General features: G+C 37.4%; 1 protein-coding gene across 2 annotated transcripts in view; it reads left to right on the top strand.

Annotated features, from left to right (window-relative positions):
- The window catches only part of mettl15 (methyltransferase like 15), a 54,332-nt gene extending 36,059 nt beyond the window's left edge, over positions 1 to 18,273 (top strand). For both annotated transcript variants that reach the window (XM_044351250.1, XM_044351240.1), the window contains exons 4-6: positions 7,649 to 7,840; positions 9,979 to 10,157; positions 15,897 to 18,273. In XM_044351250.1, coding sequence (XP_044207185.1) covers positions 7,649 to 7,840; positions 9,979 to 10,157; positions 15,897 to 16,318 — 793 coding nt within the window. In that variant the 3' untranslated portion in view covers positions 16,319 to 18,273. The remainder of the gene's footprint in view (positions 1 to 7,648; positions 7,841 to 9,978; positions 10,158 to 15,896) is intronic.
- Positions 18,274 to 19,460: the final 1,187 nt, after the last annotated feature.

Raw genomic sequence — 19,460 nt, 5'->3', positions numbered from 1 at the left:
GATATCTGCCTTGTTGCTAGACTTTCCCTTCGTAAGAAACTGTGTGTCTACTTGGCGTCTGGTGCCCTCTCTTGGATCTGTCTGACAACACCATGATGTATTCCTGTCGTTGATGCAGCGCCATCTGTGCAAACACCTGTATAGTATTTCCAGTCAAGACCTTTTTCGGTGAAGTAATCATCAAGGCAGCACATTACATTATCTGCTGTTGTTCCTGTAGGAAGCTCTTTGCAAAACAGTAGATCCTTGTGAAGATTACTGTCCCTGCAGTATCTTACAAAAGCTAACAATAAAGCGGCATTGCTAACTTCAGGCGACTGGTCCAGCTGTATGGCAAAGACTTGCCTTTATTCTTTCCACAAGTTGGCATTCGATGTCATCACTCATGTCAGCAATTCTTCTGCTCATGGTGTCATTGGAGAGTGATATTGACTGAATTTTAGTTGCAGCTGCCTCCCTCAGTAACTCTCGGCATATCCACAGCACTAAGCAAAATAAGCTCCTCTGCGATGGTAAATTTTTTCTTGCCACGAGCTACACAAACAAAAAACATAAAGGTAGCTTTCAGAGTTGCCTTTGACTGAGTTGTTAATGTTGTGATGACTTTCTGTTGTGTCTGAAGCCCGTCCCTTTTCCTTAAGAAATGTTCTTTTGGTTTCCCAACACATCCCAGGTGCTTTGTGTTTAATTGTCTTTGGAGCTTTGATGGTTTTAGTGCCTCATTTGACAAGATTTCACCGCATTTAACACACTGTGCTTTCAGCTCAGCATCACTGTCTGTCATTATGAATTATAATTTAATATATTCAGGGTCATATTTCCTCACCACACAGTTTGGAGCTTTTACTGGTGCAGGGTTGTCTCCCACATCAATTTTTTGTTTCAAAAACCAATCCATTTTGTGTCACTGTATCTGAGGGAACGTTAGCTAGCTAACAGTGGCAGTCTTTACCTGATGATGTGTCCTGATTGGCATGGTGATATTCAAACGTAACTGGTCATTGAAATTATGCATTTGAATTTGATGTTGTTTATTCATGTGGATTCTTGAGTTCATTTAGATATAAAATTAACTAGCTTTGTAAATTACCTTGTGAATTACTAAAAAAAATTATTTCTAATTTTAAAAGAACCATTTTGCAGTACCACTGCCTCCATGGTCCACTAGTTGAGAATAGCTGCGTTAAACACTTTGGCAGGTTCAAAAGAGCCTGTAGTGTCAAAAGGACAGTGGTGGGAAATTTTGTACACCGTTTGACTCTGCACAAGTATTTAACAATTTTTGTATTGAGAGCTTTTAAACCATCTCTGTGTATTAAGGACCAACAGACAGTATGACCTTTTGTCTCAGATAAAGATGCAGAACTAGAGGACATAAGAACACTTGTTGAAAAAGAAAACGTCCAAAAATATCCAGATGAAGTAAATAGAAAGAGATTTTCCACAATATGGCAAAACTGTTGCAGTGTTTTCTTTGTGGATCAGTGCAATGTGAATTCACCAAAGCTCACAGAGCAACCACATGATAATCGTACATTACTTAAGAAAATGATGAGAATTCTGATCTCCATTTAAGTTTATTTAAACTCAGAAGTTCTAATTTTACCTGGCACGTGGTTACCTCACAAAACGGGGATTTTTCAGTGCAAATGGGGGATGTGCCAACATGTTTTTGAGTGCTAAAAGCTGTGGTCAAGATGAGTGGTTTGCTTCACCATTGACTTACACCACTATTATCAGCATTGACACCTAATGTTTGTTACTGGAATTTTACATTAAATTACGTTAAGTTTTGGTCTATCTCTGTGTGAGTTTAGAGAAAATCATTTTCAGTGTTAGGTTGATCCAGCGAGATGCCAGAATAAGAAAATTTTGCATGATGTAAATGTTGTGGGGTGCTACAACTATAAATAGCTGAGATCTCTTAAGCAATTATGAGCCCACACTTGGACCTCAGCACATACACCACTGAAACTTGTCCTCTTTAATAATATAAGACCTTACATAAGGCATTTATATCTCCAACTCTGTGTCTAAGCCACATAAAGAAGTTAATAATTTAGAAATGTTATGTAACTGTTTTGCATATTTTTAAATCCTTCAGTGGCTTACAAAAACATGATCTAGAAGAAGCCCCTGTGTTAAGTGGAAGGTATGTTATCACCTGTGTGTGGGCGGACACACAGATTTCAGAATTTTAGTTTCCAATAATTAAAAAGTAGAAGTAATTTTGTTTATTTTTAAAATAATTGCAATGCAGGCAATTGCTGTCTTCAATAAGCATGGCGGAATTTTCAGTATTAGTGTTGTAGCTAGCTACTACAAGACTTTGTGTGAAATGATAAAATATTTGCTTCAGATTTGTGTATAAAATGACTACAAACAGCATAAAAGCTTTTGTATTTGAATGTTAAGTTCTATCAGTCTACTCATTGCCACCTTTTCCATTCATGAACTGAATTCATTAACTGGGCAGGGTTGAGAGCGCTGCTTCATGAGGTAATGCAGCAATACTTCACATTAACTCCTACCATCTGTGTCCTCAAACAAAGCTATGAGGTCTCGCTCAGTCTGAACCTGAACTCTTGCCCAACTCACTGCTGTTGCCCGTCAGTATGGCAGCTGGCACTGACCGCACCAAAAAAATGTGTCTTGTCTGCACTAACACAGAAAAGGTACTCTACAGTGGGCACACATTCTTTCAATTCCCTCAGACTAATAAAATGAGGAATTCAGCAATCATTTTAAACAGCCTAACTCGTGTAACATTCATTGGGAAACTCGTGGCTTTGCTGGCGGGCACTCCAAACACTTAAAGGAGCTCTGTCTCCTCTTTCCTCTCCAAACATTCATCTTCTCCCTCTACTGATACCTTTACCTTTACCATCACCTAAACCACCCACTATAGATAGCTAATTGTTTGTTGTTGGCTAACAAGGTACTATAAATGTATAGTATGGTAATTTGGCAATGTTTGCATTAATTTGAATAACTATAAATGCCACCATATTAGTTGTTTTTTTTGTTTGTTTTGTTTTGTTTTTAACCATTATTGAAAACCTGTAATTTACTACTTTGTAATATTCTTTATTCAGATTAAGGTAGATGATTGAAATTAACATTTTCTGTGTTGCCATGTAAAGATGTAAAGATTTATTACATTCTCTCCTTATAGTCTCTTTAAAGATGAATTAATCAATATGTTTTATATTGACATTGAATCAAATCATTACTGTATATTTAATGTAAAAGAGTTTGCGTGAGGTAACAAACCATCCAAAAATGACCAAAACCATACTTTATACTTTGGTTCTTACTGCTTTCATCAGACCTGTTCCCAGCTGTGGCAGGCAACTGTTACAGCGAAAAATCATGTACTGTGCGCCACCTGCCCAAACTGCAGACAAAGGCAACTAGCTGGTCAAAAAAGTCCAACATCTAGCAAGTTGAAGACCTGGATAGTCAGGAGCTTAAGTGAATTTTGGAGACACATTTGGCAGGTCCAGAGTGTCAGATGAGTAGAAGGCAACATGCACATCATTTGTTTGTGGTGCAGGGAATCAATTCCCCCGAAGATCCAATTCCAGAGAAAAAAGTCAATTCCTGCCATTCCGGTCACAAGGACCTTTCTCAAGACATATCAATCACAAAATGGTCCAGAACGTCAAAAATATTCTAAACCCAATGAGATAAAAGTTTGTAAACTCCCACCCAACAAGCACTAAGAGATTAATTTATACTGCATCTTTGAATAATGGGAAAAAAATCAAGAAATGTAGGTGGTGTGGTAAATGCTACAAAGAGGGCAGTAACAGAAGGGGATTGCACAGGTGATGGGAGAGAACAAGAAAGCCTTTGCTATAGATTTTTCAACAAATTAACTACTGTGCAAGATAGTGAATAACAATAGCAAAACAGAGGAAGGCCCTGGCAGTGTGGGTGAGATGCTCCCTTGCCATTTTGTCTGTCTTTAGTGGGCTTTGAAATAGAGGACCTGCCAATTTGAGTTCTTTCCTTGAATGCCCCTAGTCAATCTTTAGAAAGGTGGAGTCACTGTGATGTACATTAAAAAGGAAAGAGTCAAACTTAGTAAAATATCTGAGATGGGAAGTAAGTAACAATACCATTATTTTATTGATACCTGTATTGATACTGATGCTGCCTATTGATATTTATACTCGGCAATAAAACTCTTTTATTGTTTTGTTTTTTTACATAAAATTATGTAAATAATAAAATAAAAGTATATTTTCAAGTATATTTGCAATTATTAGCTTTGTTTTATTACTTCTGAAAAAAAAGTATATTTCTAGTGCTTTTATTGCTTTAGTAAAAATAAATAAAACTGTAGAAAAGCAGTAGAGCAACAGCTACTTGGAAGCTAATAACAAAAGATACCTTTACAGGGCTCCAGTCTGCTGCCATTAAGTCACATTTTGCAACTAGTTTTCAAGACAATAGGATTCAAATTTATATTTAGGTGCACCAGTTCTCCTTATAAATGTGCCAATGGTGAGGGAGAGAGAATTAATGGTAGTTACTGTGATGGCTATTGTGGTCTAGCTTACACGTGGTAAGCATTCAGGAAAAACAACAGGCCTTCTCCTCCAGATGGAGGTTCATGTGTTGAGAGCAGTGACTCAACGTATGTGCACAGGTTGCTAGTAGCTTCAAAGATGGGTAAGACATCAGATGTGATGGAGCATTTGAAAGTGCATAGCATTCATTTAAAAGCAGAGAATTGCTTAATTTTCACAGCACAAAGGCCGTCGGACCACATTAGCCAGCCATTGCTTCCTTATGTTAACGCAAGAGGTAAAACAAATTCAAGCGGTGTTGCTTTTGCTAAAGTTAAATAGCTATAGTTGTATTATCTGATAACAAGTTAGTTTGATTTGAGGTCAACTTGTTTTGTTATTCTGGGCATCAGAGGTACTTGCAAACTCGATCCCAGGGAAGTGGACAGGCAGCTCAGAAAGACAACAAATTTAGGGCATATTATCCCATTAGGTTGTTAATGTTGCTCCTCTTGCAGTGTAAGCTGTAATTTCATTCACTTTGCTAAAGTTATCCCACTCGTCCAAATATTTAAACCTGTCTACCATACGTGTAAGTGATACTGTATGAACAGAACCATGATTTAGTGGGCAAAACTTATGAATGCTCATCATAAACAGGCAGCTAGATTTAGCGAAACAGTTTATTTCAGAGTAGGAAAACTGAAAATGCATCCCAATAATGAGAGAATGAATGAAATGAATACCAACAGCAGCACCAGCTGTTCAGGACTCCATCAGTATTTCAGTTCTTCCAATCAAGGCTAAAGTAGAAAATGTTTTAATTGTCCCAGAGTCATCTCAGCACACAGAAAAGTCTCACGAGAAGTCATAACAGCGAGCAGGAGTTCCCTTTGTGGTGAGTCCCTTGTTGAGGTCTTAAAACATATTACATCAGCGTTTAAAACTAATTAAAAATGTATGTTAACCTCATACTGATTACACTTTGTACTGACTGCTGGATGGGGAAGGGTGTAGTCAAGTTGAGCAGCTTGACTTGGTTGTGGGTCCTTTATGTACAAAAGTTAGAAGTTGCCATTTAGAAATCAAAGTGCAATATTTTTGTTACTTTTGTTTAATAACTTTACCAGAGACCTATTTTTATATCTGGCAACCACATGAGTTGAAAACACTGCAGAAGACCTTTCGCTCCTAATGTATAGATGCTCACTCCTGTTGCTCTCTTCTGCCATCATCTTTGTTCACACAATGTTAAAAGGTCACATGAAAAATGCATGAATGTGGCTGGAGGATCTCACCACTCGTGCATGAGGAAGTGACTGAGTACACAGTCTTGCTCTGTCAGATACGGGGAAGGATCTCAGTAGGCTAGCTAAAACAGTTTACCTGGCTTCCAAGGAAATATCTGATTTATTTTTGGACTGTCGACTGAAAGCTACACAAACTATTGTTGGTTTCCATTGAATTGTTTTTTCACCTAGTCTCTACACAAACATGTCTGTTTAAAATTTACACTGATATTTTGACCAATAGTCAGTATTTCCTATAAATGGAAGCAGGAACTTTACTTACCATTTGCATTCAAGAGCAGAAAGAGCATTCAGAAAGTGAAAAAGCAGTGCTTGCCCCTCCCTTATTACCATGACTAAGATAATGAGGGAGGGCACAGACTAGCTCCTATCCCCCAAAGTGCTCCAGTGGAACTGCTCAGTGGCCAGCAGATCAGATTGCAGTTGCTCTCAAATGTAAATATTTTCTGATTTCTTTAGTCTTCTATGGCAGTAAACTGAATATCTTTTTAAAAATCAGACCAATTTTTATTTTTTTTAGTTATGTTCAAGATACTTAAAACTCAGTATTTAATTGGATGGACATCTTCTTCAGAAAGCATTTGATACTGTGAATAATTAGATTTTACTAAATAAATTACACTCCTTCCAATTTTACCCTTCAGTTTTAAAGATTATTTAATATTATTTATTTAACTGATCCCCGGTGATAAAAATGTAACCTCTGCCCCTGCTGTTTGTAATATTGGCATACCTCAGGGAAGCATATTCGGTCCACTACACTTCTTACCTTATTATTAATGATTCATCTACCATAGGTATTTTTATATTTTATATTTTTTGGCCTACTTTATGCTGATATTGGTATTAATAACTGTCTGCTGTCTTCTGATTGTACATCCTTATTTATTGGTAAATCATGAAATTTTTAAGGTTTAAAAAACCCAGAATGTTTGTATTTTTCATTTACTGAGGAAACTAAAATCGGAAAATATATCTTTACAGTCAAATCAGGCCACATCTTACTCCCCCTGATTCAAATACATATCATCATGTATTTATACAGAACATATTGAAGAAATTGTTAAACTCTCACCAAATCATATGAAATTAAGAAACCTCCCTGGACTCACCACTCTGTAGCTTGATCACAACGTAAAGCTCCGACGTACTATAATAATACAGCTCATTTAGGGAGCCTTTTTCCTCCTTTACTGTATTATTTAACCTGGATTGTTTGAAATACCTCCTCCTCTCCACAATTTAAACTTTTACAAAAGGCATTTTCTACTACTACAAAATTGTAATAATTAACATGTCTTCAGTTACAACCATATTTTTTTATCTCTCTTATATGTTGTGCACATTTTATGAAGTATTGTTTTTTGTAACAATTGTTTGTTATTTAACCCCTCATCTGTATATGTAATGTTTGACACATTGCCACCACTGTTTTCTTTTTGTCTTGTTTTATTAGGCTGTGCTATCCTATTGTTCCTTTATCCTCTCTAGCATTTGTTGTTTTTCATGTTAAAAATGAGAATTAATAAATGCTAGCCAACCCTGTTAATTGCACTCAAATTTAATTGATTCAGCTGATCAACTGATTACTTAAAAAACAAACAGAAACAAAGATAAGAGATGTTGATTGCACTCACACACTTTGCAGTTATTGTTTGTTTCATACCTTGTTCTTTTTGCCATCTTAAAACACTGGATATCAGTGGATTTCTTTTTTATTCCATCTATATGTGGTGAGTATTTTGATACCAGTTTTGTCATACAAAGTGATATGCAAAGTATAATTTCATGCAATATTCCTCTGTCTCATAATTTCTCCAGTGGCCGTGTGAAACCATTGCTTGGACGATTCAGCGAGCTTGAAGCCCTGCTGTCTAACATGAACATTAAGCCAGGCAGCATTGATGCTGTCCTGTTGGATGCTGGCTGCTCCTCCATGCAGATGGACCAGGCAGAGAGAGGCTTCGCCCTCAGCAAGGATGGGCCCTTGGATATGAGAATGGATGGAGAGAGGTGAGAGATTATTGGGATTTTTCTGCATTAACAAAACTGGACATAAAAACCAGCAGACTTAATTTTCCTAATAAATCATGTTGGGAGACCCTGGATATTCAAAGTGACTGGTGCCTTGAAATTACTTCTGTACTCATTAGAGCAGTAATGTAAGTGCAGCTAATGGTAAGGGGTATAGCTAACATGGGAACGTGCAAAAAACATTGGTACTCATTCAGAAAACAAGTGTTTTTATTTCTTCTGTTCAATTTGTTCATAAAGTTGAATAAAGTAGTAATGGGAAACTTTTAATTTGTTTGTTTAACTGCCTAAAACAACATATGTTTTCCACACAAGCAATCTGTTCTAGTCCTATAAATAAAGGTAAGACCCCTCCCCTATATTTCACTGAACATTACATTCTTTTGATCAGTCCATTTTCTTTAAAATAATGGAATAGACTCCCTAACACGATGGCAAAGACATTTTTTAGAGTCACTTATTCCGATCTTAGCTTCCTGATTTCCCTCTTTTAATGTTTCTCATTCTCGCGAGTATGGCAGTGAAAAATTACTGCTCCACTGATTCCTCTATTTGACAGATCTCACATAATCTTGAGGAACGCATCACACCACTAGCCTACTCAATTCTTGATTGGCCAACGGCGCATGCCAATATTCTCCGATGTGTGCAAGGGGAGGGGGCTATGCTGTGTGCCGGAGAGAGAACATAATTCATGATACAACAATTATCCAAAAAAAGATTGAAATTTTATTTATTGATTGATTATTTATTTACTGTTTTTTTTACCATTTGCCTGACTGGGCAAGGGAGTTGCCAGATTTACTAGCGCGGCTTGGCATTTTACTTGACCTGGGCAATCGGGCAAACCTTATTGATGAACTATTGGTATCATGGTTATACGGAAGACTGAAAAATGCGGTTTAAACACCTCCTGTTTAAACTAGCTGTTGAGACAGTGTTTGCATGGTTGTGTGTACAAATTTTATGTGGGTTTGACACTGGAGAACACCATTCATACCCCGTCCCCCACCAATAGTCAGCAATGGTTTCTTTTAACCATGAAGGCTTTCTCTCCCTAATTTTAACCATGACTAGAACCACTGGGGTCACATATCAGGAAACACTGAAAACGTCAAATTCCACTTTTATGAGTTATGAGGATTTGTTGCTATTGGTGCTGTTGACTTGTACAATTAAAATGCTAATAAAGGAATTTAATTTAATATTTGAAGTTAAGTTGAGATAAAAGCATCACTGAATTTGATTTGTACGGCTTATGTAACAAAATCATGAATATGAAACATTACTTGGCAGACTGTGTTACCATTTCCTTTTTGTCATGGATCATGTAATTAACAATAAAAAACTGCTCTTAAACTATAATTAGGACTGGGTTCTGTCATAGCGTGTGTAAGACAATATATGACACGTAATGATATGTTTATTAAGAAACAATGTCACCGTTTCATTGTTTACCAGAGACCAAATTTATTGGATCCTTATCAAAAATCTTTGTTTTAGTTATGTGTGTATTTAAATAAATTAATATTGACTGTTATATTATTATCAGATTTTTTCACTCACTATCAGTCGGGCTATACTTTGAAGTAACATTTTAATATACGGCAGTAAGTGTACAAAAATGCAAAACGGGCTCTCACAATGGAATTTGAATAATTAATATTCAAATGTTGTCATTACTCTACTATTATAATCATATTTTTGCAGCCATATAAAGAGAATAAATTAAATATAATATAATATAATATACAGTATAATCTAAAAACCCTGTGCAGACATGTCAAGTAGAGTCATGCATGTCTTTTTGATATTTACCAAGCTCAAATTTCTGTGCATCCATATACTGTATATTACAAATTAAGGATTCTTAAATGTTTTCTAAAATATATCTAAAAATCACATTACAATGTCAGTATAATATGCAAAGCAACCAGCTAAGGTAACCCCATTATGAGCTACAAGCTGCATTTCTCATTTTTCATTCCCTCACAATCATTCTATTCATAACTGTCAGCCATAAAGGTTTTCAGCTGTATCTCAGGGTTGTCAGGATTCGCCACTGTCAGCAAGGACATGACGTCAAGCAGCTTAATTGGGCTTCTCTTTGTGCGTAGGTACCCCGACATGCCCTGCGCTGCTGACGTTGTGAATACCTTAGATCAACAGGCTCTTGCATCCATCCTCACTGCATATGGGGAAGAGAGACACGCCAGGAAAATAGCTTCAGCCATTGTGGAGGCACGCCGTGTCAACCCCATCACCCGGACACAGCAGCTGGCCAGCGTGGTGGCAGGTAGCTAGACACTATCCTGATTAATTCCCCGCAGCATTCTGGAGGCTGTAAGGGAAAATAAAACACGAGTGGAGTTATTAAGGCTGTCTCCCGGTGGGACATATTTGTCACAGAAAATTACGTGGACTGTAATCTCGTCCTCTCTCCTGCCTGTGTTTTTGGTGCCTTTCTTCCTAACCTTTCATTTTAGAGATAAAGATGAGACAAAGACAGAGCCAGAGGTGGCCAGTGCCTTGAAAACAAACAGTATCTCACATACAGTCCCACCCCACCCCTCTCTATTTTTTCCCCCCCCATTTCTCTGCTCACAAATATGCAAACACACCTGACACAAATGCAAACACCCACATATGCTCACACACATGACACACTTGTGCATAAAGCCGGGATTACATTGTTTGTCTGCACTGACTGTTTTTTTTTTAGTCGTATGCCTCCAGATTTGAGCTGCTGAACGAGTGAGATGTTGTTTCACTAGTTATTGCACAGAGCAGTATGTGCGTCAGTGTCACCCTGGGAGAACAGGTGCGAGTAAGAGCAGCTGTTTGATCTTTTTTTTTTTTTTTTTTTTGAAGAGCATAGCAAGTCACTGCCGATGTTTATTCAACACAATCCAAGAGGTCTTGATTTAAGAAAGTTCTATGGGGGGGGGGGGACCTGTGACCAATTGTGACAGCATTGCTGACAAGAAAAACTTTGCAGTCTGAGGAGAAATGATGAGGGCTTATGTGAGGAGGGGGCACATTAATTTAGGGATGCAGCGGTATTAAGACATTGTGTAAGAAAAGCTTTTTGGTCATATTTTCCCTCCTCTTCATTTCATTTTCACACTCTCTTTTTTTCCAGTTGATGTATCTCTGTTACACACTGTTCAGTAGTTCATTAATGTCTAGATCAATATTTATTTTCATTATTATTTTTTTTAACAAATACTGAAGCAAATGATGACTACATCTATGTATGGCTAAAGTGGAAATTAGGCTTGTTCACATGCACCCAGTTCTACAATGATTGAGATTTCTAAAACAAAAATATGCCCACGCACAACTTTATAAATCTGACAAAAAGAATACTTAGGAGTTTTTCCATCTTTGTGCGTACACATGGTTTTAGTCACTGGACTTGTTTGCTTCACATCACTTGTTATTAAGACAGATGAATAGAGCTCACATTACAAAGTTTCAGGCTGATTTATTCCGGATATGTCTGTCTTTGAGCAACATCAATTTAAAATATGAGTCATTTAGTCATTAAAGCCTGTTGTGAACATTTTATATATTAATTCTAACATCTTACTATGTCTGCAGACTTTCAACAGCTCCTACTGTATAGTCACTTTCTGTCTCTAGTGGGGATTTATGTATGTTTGGCACAGTTGTTCTTCAACTGTTTATCCAGCGTGGTGTAAATACTGGCGCAGTGTCCAGAGGACTTCCGTTGATATTGGACGATTCTGCAGGACATGATTTGTGTTCAGTGCCAGTGTTCATTGCTGTACTGCAAGAGTAAACGGTGTGAAGGTGGGGGTGGTGGATGGAATTGAATCACATTGATAAACGTCATTTTAATTCAATAGTTTTTTATGCTTAATACATTGGAATCATCCATGAAGGCTTTCTCGCCCTGTGTTTATGTTCTTTTTTATCCTTTATTATGTGGCACTTTGTAAAGCGTCTCTCAGTATGGGTGCTATAAGTTGAGTTGTTATAACACATTTTTGTGCATCTGGCCCCAGCATGGAACAGGAGTTTCTACGATATAGTAAAGGAAGGCCACAAAAATAATGCAAGTGACTTCAACACAGAATACCGTAGGCCACCATGGAGACACATTATCTATGGCATACACCGGCGATGGTAACAGAAAAACCCTTAAGCCAAGAACTGTTTGTTTTTGTTCTAAAAGGTGCTTCAACAGCCCAAAGTGAAAATACAGCAGAGCAGCCTTAGCCATGTTTAAATGAAATGAAAATTTGTTTACTTTGCTGAACGAAAGGGCATCAGCTTTAGCTACTCCAAATTGTTGAATTTATTCAACATTAATTTATGTGCTTGCTAATACTGGCAATTCAAAAGCAGGTCAGAAAAACTTGTTAACAGAAGAACCTTGTTCAACAAAGTTTATCAACAGTTTCTTTTGTGATTATTCCTGGAGGAATTGTTATATAAATGTCTGATAAATATAAATGTCCTTTTTTATTGTTACTAAGCTTTCTAGATATACTGATATATCTTCAATAGGTTGATATTAGCAGAAAGTTGATTTGTAATTTGAATAGAGCTGGGTGATAAAGCCAAAAGTAGGGACAGACTGAACAAAATAGAATCGGCAGTCTGTTCAGTCAACTCCCAGTGCTTCAACTCTTGTAACCAAAGCCCGCTTGCCACCTGGAGTTACAATAATCAATAATGTGTCGTGACTCAAGAAGTTTTAACTAAAAATAGCCTTATTTGTACGTGTTGTTATAACTCCATTTTAATGATTTAGACATTTTACGCATTGTGGAAAAACAGATTTTAAATAATCAAATTAATTCTATAAATTGACCAGCCCTATTTTGGGGAAAAATTTTCTTGTTTTTGAAGGCACGTAAATGTATTAAATGCACATATTAAATTATGATTTGAGCCACTTTCATATGTTCTCTTATGGCCAAGTCAAACCAGCATTTATAAAAGTAAAATATCTTAACAAATCAATTAAAGTCAGTGATTTCAATGATAATAGAATTGCAACAATCAGTGAATCCTCTTTACAGAGGCAAAGTAAATCCATATGGAGCTGTGGCATATTCAGTATGGTGAATTGTGACACATAAATTTGCATTGTTGACCAACTGCAAACCATCTCATATGTGCTGATATTTGAGGGAACGGAAGCCCTGCTGTAGTATCCACAGCTTCACAAAAGAGGAATGTTTTGCAGGCAGCTGTGAGAGAGGAGTCAGTGGTACAAATCATCTAGTAATACAAATAACTAGCTTGGTGAGCTATTGTAGTTGGTTTGTGTAAGCATATTTCTGGCTAGCTAACATATTATCATTTAACTTGCCAGCTACAACAGCTCGCCAACTATCCCCATGAGTAGTTACTAAGCCATCAAGCTTCCAGCACCGCCTATTTCACGAGTACCTGTAAATGCATTCCACTGTGCAACTTCATGGTGTGACCAGGCACTTAAATCTGATAAATTCTTGATTTCTGCTGATGCAACCTCAATCCAATATTTCTGTCACTCAAACTGAAACATTTTGACCTGGAAAAAAAAGTTGTTTCCAGTTGCCCTGTTAAAGTTGTTTTGAACATCAAACACAGTCAAGATCCTCATTGAGCTTATTGTAGATGAGACATAACAGACATCTGCAGTTTCTATGTTTGATGTTTATAGCATGTATTAACAAACAAGAACAAGATTCTACAATAAGTTCAATGATTGCAGATGGTGTTGATAATTGTCTTATTTTGTCCAATGTAATAGATTCACAATGTTGTGGTTCCCTCTTAACTAACCGATTTTCCTTTATGTACACATCTTAATCTCTTCTTTTCTCCATGGATCTGTCTGTAGGACCTTTGAAAGATGAATTAGAGAGAGAGCACATGGCTTGGTGAGGCCAGACCAGAGCTGGTCCTTGCTGTGCAGGCATTGTATTGATTGCAGTGTGAGTCACACCTTGGGCTGTTTAGTGCAGGAGGAGAGAAATGCCACATCACTCACTTCTCTATTTATTGCAGTTTCTCTTTAGGTATATATAATTGTTTAATTGTTCTTTCGTCTTCTGCGTGGTGTTTATGGTTTGATCAAGCTGGGCCGTGCAATCTCTCCACATCAGTTAATTTCATGCTAATGTTTCCCAACTTTGCAGCAAATGTGCTGCAAATTTTCAGTCAATTTTTGGCCCTAACCTCTAATTTCCACATTTATTGACTCGTTTGTGGCTAAAATCAGATGCATTTTGCATCCAATGTGTTATTTATCAAACAGGTGCACAAGCCTGTAAATGCAGTTTTCCTGGCATCTGAAGTGTTCTCTGCATGTCTGCAGTGAGGCAAGTCCTTCTCCTTATTGTGAGGGAGGATCGCTCGAATAACTGGAAAAGAAAAGTTAAGTATGGAAAATCAGTGACAGCAGGCCCAGACTGAGTGCAGCAGTCAGAGAGCAATAACTACAAAAAAACATAATATTAATATTTCATTTTGGTATTTTTTTAACAGTAATCGAGCCATGGGGAGTTGTTTTGTGCTCAATAAGATTTAACTTGAACTTGGCATTCATGAACTGAGAGATCATGAGAGGCATTTGGCTGCTTTTACCTCCGTGTTTTAGTGACACATCAGCCATATCAACACCATCTCCACCCTCCATCTGCTCTGCACGGAGGCTCTGATGGACCTGCAGCTCTCTCTCTCTGCACTGCTTACAGTGACTTGTATATATTTCTATGTCTTTTTTGTGCTATGCCTATATCTTTTTTTATTTCCTTTGAACTTAATTTAACTCCTCTTGAATAAATAATATAAACAGACCTACTGTGTCTATAAAGTCAAATGCAACTGGATTTATTTAATTATTGAAAATGTTTTCATTTAAGAGGTTTCTTCAGTTCTCCTGACTAGTGGAGAATTCCAGGCGTTTCAACCTCTTTCCTGTTATTCACACATTGATATCACCTGTGGGGTTGTTGAGGTCATGTATGAGTCATTAGGTCACATGAGAGTCTTCAGAGTCACATGGATCAAGGTATGAAATGATGGCGTGGTAGCTGATAAGTGGTGTAGCAGGCTCCCTCTTCGTTTATGGGTGGTTGTTCCAGTTTGACTCCTTTGCTCCTCCTTTCAAATGATCTGTCTTGTCTGTCCAACACGTGTATGTTGCTGACCTCAAAGTAGCGCCTCATCTCTTATATGGACGTAGACTGGAGAGGCTTGACCTGAAGTGTTGACCCTCTTGGCCCATGAGCTTGTTCAGCAGTTGTTTTGTCGTCTCAGTACATCAGTCTGTACACTTTTCAATGCATTGGACTGCAGGACTGCATATATTACATTGCCATACTTATTTTTTGTGTGTGTAAAATCCATTCGCCAGACTGAATGTTGATGTTATTATTCTGCTAAACCTTGGATTAAGTTGTCATTGTTATCCAAGGAGTGATTGGTTTAAGTTCAGTGCTGTAGTGATGGCAGTATCTGTCAGTACATTGGCCCACCACCTTGGTCCAGACTGAAATATCTCTGTAATTGTTGGATGGATTGCCATGAAATTTTGTACTGACATTCATGGTCCCCAAAAGATGAAACCTATTGACTTTGGTGATCCTCTGACTTTTCCTCTTGTACCACCAACAGGTCAAAATTTCAGATCGGTTTCTTTTTGTTACGGCCAAATACTTGCTATACTAATGACTTTCCCATTAACCTCCGCTGTACTTTTTGTTAAGCGCTAATTAGCTAATTTTAGCACAGTGTCTTGCTAAGCCAACATGAACATGGCAAACGTTATCTTGCATGGCTGTAGACACCTAATCTTGAATCTCAAATGTTCAATCCAAGACTTTTAATTTATTTTTATTCCTATATTGAAGTTATTAAAAATGAATAAATAATAAATAAATAGCTTTTTTGTATTTTTATTTATGTAATTTTACTCTTTCTATTTGCAAATAAAAATAATAAAGATAATAAAATGCAATGCTTTAAACTTGAGTCCAGATCCACTCACAAAGTATTTCTTTGTCTCTAGGATCGTTCCCTGCAGCTGTTGTCTATGCACGTAAGGACCGTCTCCACCGATCTGCACATGTGGCCACTAAGACTTTCCAAGCTCTGCGCATCTTTGTGAATGATGAGCTGAACGAACTACACGCAGGTCTGCGTGCTGCCCAGGCAACACTGAGACCTGGAGGACGTCTCTGCGTAATTACCTTTCATTCACTAGAAGACAGACTGGTCAAACGTTTCCTCCAGGGAGACGACTTATCTAATCTAGATCAGTATCACTTCAGCCCGAAGAAACAAGGCAACGGGAAGCAAAAACTGGTGGAAAAAAGAGCAAGTGTTTATTGGCTTCCTGTGCAAAGAAAAGTGATCAAGCCAGAGAAGGAAGATGTACAAGAGAACCCTCGAGGACGCTCCGCAAAGCTCAGGGCAGCACTCAGACGTTAATTACGTCACACCAAGGATTTTGTGTCTTATCAGAAAATTTGGACTTATTTAAGAACAACTGTTTACACTGAATACTTGATGCAAGTGAAGCAAAAGTTATATCTGCATTTATGCAGTAATTTGCTTGCGGCGGATGCTACTATGTTGTTTGTTTTTTTCTGTAATTGTTAGTTTTCTTGTGTATGTGTGTGTGTGTGTGTGTGTGTGTACTCAGCTACACTAAAAATGACGTTTTTTACAGTTTCTAATTTAAAGCCCGCCTCTGCGGATACCCAGGGTTCAATTCCTGGTAGCGGCACCTTCAGCTTGGTCTTGTGTTGCAATGAGCACAGTTGGCCGCGTTTGCTGGTGGGAAGCCAGTGAGGGTTGTCTTCATCAAACACTGTACTGGTGATTTCTACTGGTTGGAGCACTGCCAGTGGGTCGGCTCTGGGAGTGAAAACATCAGCCTGCTAAATGGAGCGCTCTCCCATTGAAGCTCATTACTGGCAAAAGCGGCTGGTGACACCATATGTCACAGATGTAGCACGTGTCTGTCTGCAGTGACGAGGACTGCAGTGCATAGAAAACTGGACGTTACAATTTGGACAAAATGGAGAATAAAAACAAAGCAAAAAAAAAAGAAAAACTCAAAGTTCCACTTACTAGCTTTCAGAGCTTTCAACTGCATTTCATAGCAGTCATTCAGCGAGTGGAGCTGACTCAGAGAGAAATTTGCATATTTAGGTCACTTGATGACAGCTGACTCAGCTCTATTCATTTAATATAGACCACAAGTTGGGGTTGAAAGCTAGTAAGTAGGCCTTTGATACTAGATTGTTTTGGTACATGTACTGTTTCCAAAGGTCAAGAATGAACTTCCATGTTTTAAAGAACTACATTTTAAATCATGAAATAAGTAAACCTAATGAACTAATTAGAAGAAGTTGATTATGTTTACAGTTTATTACTTTAACTTTGGTTTCCAGAAGAAATCTCTCAACTTGCCTCAGCACTGAAGACCCTGCCCAAACTCAAGTGAGAGCCACAACTATGAACACAAAATTGTATGACAGCTGGTTTAAGTTTGAGGTTTTACCTAAAAATATAATTGTGATGAAAACTTTTTATACCCAAATAAAAATACAAGTATATGACCAGTTGGTTTCCTTTGTATTGGTTGCCTTTTTGTATTTTGAAGCCAATTTTTCACTCCAGTGCTACATTTTAAATACCTTTGGTTTGATAAAGCACTGTAATGATGGTAGGCAATGAGTTTAAAGAATAAGAAGTGTGATTGTACACACTTTTCTGAATTCTTTAATCAGAAGTTTATAAGAAAAAAAGCAAACCTAAAGTAAAGATTTGTGATATATTTAATTTTCTTGACCTGCTCATGTTTGACAGAGCATCAAGTTGTTATTGCTGCAAAATCACCTAGAAAGTAGCACAAAAAAAACGAAGTCTGTATTTCCCCTGAACCTCCCTTGATGAGTAGCTCAAGTGAAACCTCTACTGTACCGTATGAATCAGTAATGCCACTAAATACTGAATGACGCAAGTGTCAGAAGTGGTGCTGAATGAGCTGGGTGGTTGTTCTTGAGCATTCTCTCACCTTCAGCTGTAAGCAGATGAGGTGTTTTGATCTTTACTATTTGACTTTGACTAATTGTAATTGCTCCATCAAGATTATTAACACTTTTTTCTTCTGTCTCAGTTTAGTGCACTCTAAATATACCCTTCTTGTTACCTTGGAAACTAAATAGCGCAAGCAACATTTAACCATGTCTAAAATTATATGCTGTATTAATCTAATATGAAATGATGCCATATCTTGAATTTGAATGTCCCTCACTTTTGACATCAGTTAATGCGAATTACTGTCCCTGCTGACGGAGGATGTCATGACATTTGATCTTTTGAGTACTTTGTTTCTACTCTGTTGCCATAAGAGCTTTACTGAATAAAACAGTTTACTATGAAACAGGAGGTGAGCAGGGGTAAGAAAATGTTACTCACGACTTCATTCCACACTGGTGCGTGGTACTGTGGTGTTCATGTAAGCGTAAAAGTGAACACATTCTTTAGTGAAATGTATTCTTTAAAGTACAGTGCATTTCTAAAAGGTTTATCCTTGACCTTTTAAGTGTTTTATGTACTGCTGCTATTATACCTGGCATGCAGGATGTGATGTCAGTTTGATGTGTGGGTGTGTGTTTTAATACAACACTAATTTAAGATCTACAGATTACAGATATGTCATACTCACCACACGTACCCACAGCACTGATGAGATTAGACTGATGTCTAATTTTCAGATTTTTATAGCAATATTTTATAATTGATGTGTGAAGTAATTGCCTAATAGCTGGTCATGTTTAATATATTAGTTGATTTTAATGAGTCATTAAGCAGGTCAAGAGCTTTTTGTACCATAAGGTTGGATATTCATGACAGATATTTGAGTACAGCCATGTGTTGACTGTAACTAAGTACATTTACTCAAGTAAAAATAAATAGAGTAAGTAAGTAAAAAAATAAGGTAGATGTACTTTACTTCAGTATTTCCATTTTATGTTACTTTATACTTCTACTCCACTACACCACCACCACTCCCTCCCCCTCCAATTGTGTAGGAGAACCTATGGTGGCCACAAAACTCCTGAAAAATGTGAAAGGCCCTCTCTTGAGCCAGTGTTTGGTTTGACCATTCTGGCCTACTGTAGAAACATGGCGGTTCAACATGGCGGCCTCCGTGGAAGAGGACCCGCTCCCTGTGTAGATATCAAGGGCTCATTCTAAGGTAACAAAAACACGATTCTTATTTTCAGGTTATTATACACTAATGGAAATATACTTATGATTGTATTCATAATTATGTATATACCTATGTATTCCATTTTCCATTATATGCCACTAAATTCTGCACACTGGACCTTTAAAATATAATGCAACACTGACTGGGCATTTCTTGTGTTTTTAGGTTGATTTGGCAACACCCATGGTTACTCGTGGGATGAGCAAGTGTAGTTTAATACTACAGCAAACACTGAGCTGCTGTTTTGGCAGAAATAACACAGAAGACGACAAACTGGTGTATCTGTTTATTCAGATGTTTTTAATAAAGTCAATCAATAAAGTATCTGATTTCTTTCTGAGTAGT

Source organism: Thunnus albacares, chromosome 1 (genome assembly GCF_914725855.1).
Source record: "Thunnus albacares chromosome 1, fThuAlb1.1, whole genome shotgun sequence".
NCBI classification, from domain to species: Eukaryota; Metazoa; Chordata; class Actinopteri; order Scombriformes; family Scombridae; genus Thunnus; species Thunnus albacares.
The sequence above is the reverse complement of the archived record's forward strand: the minus strand, read 5'-3'. Positions and strand labels throughout refer to the sequence as shown.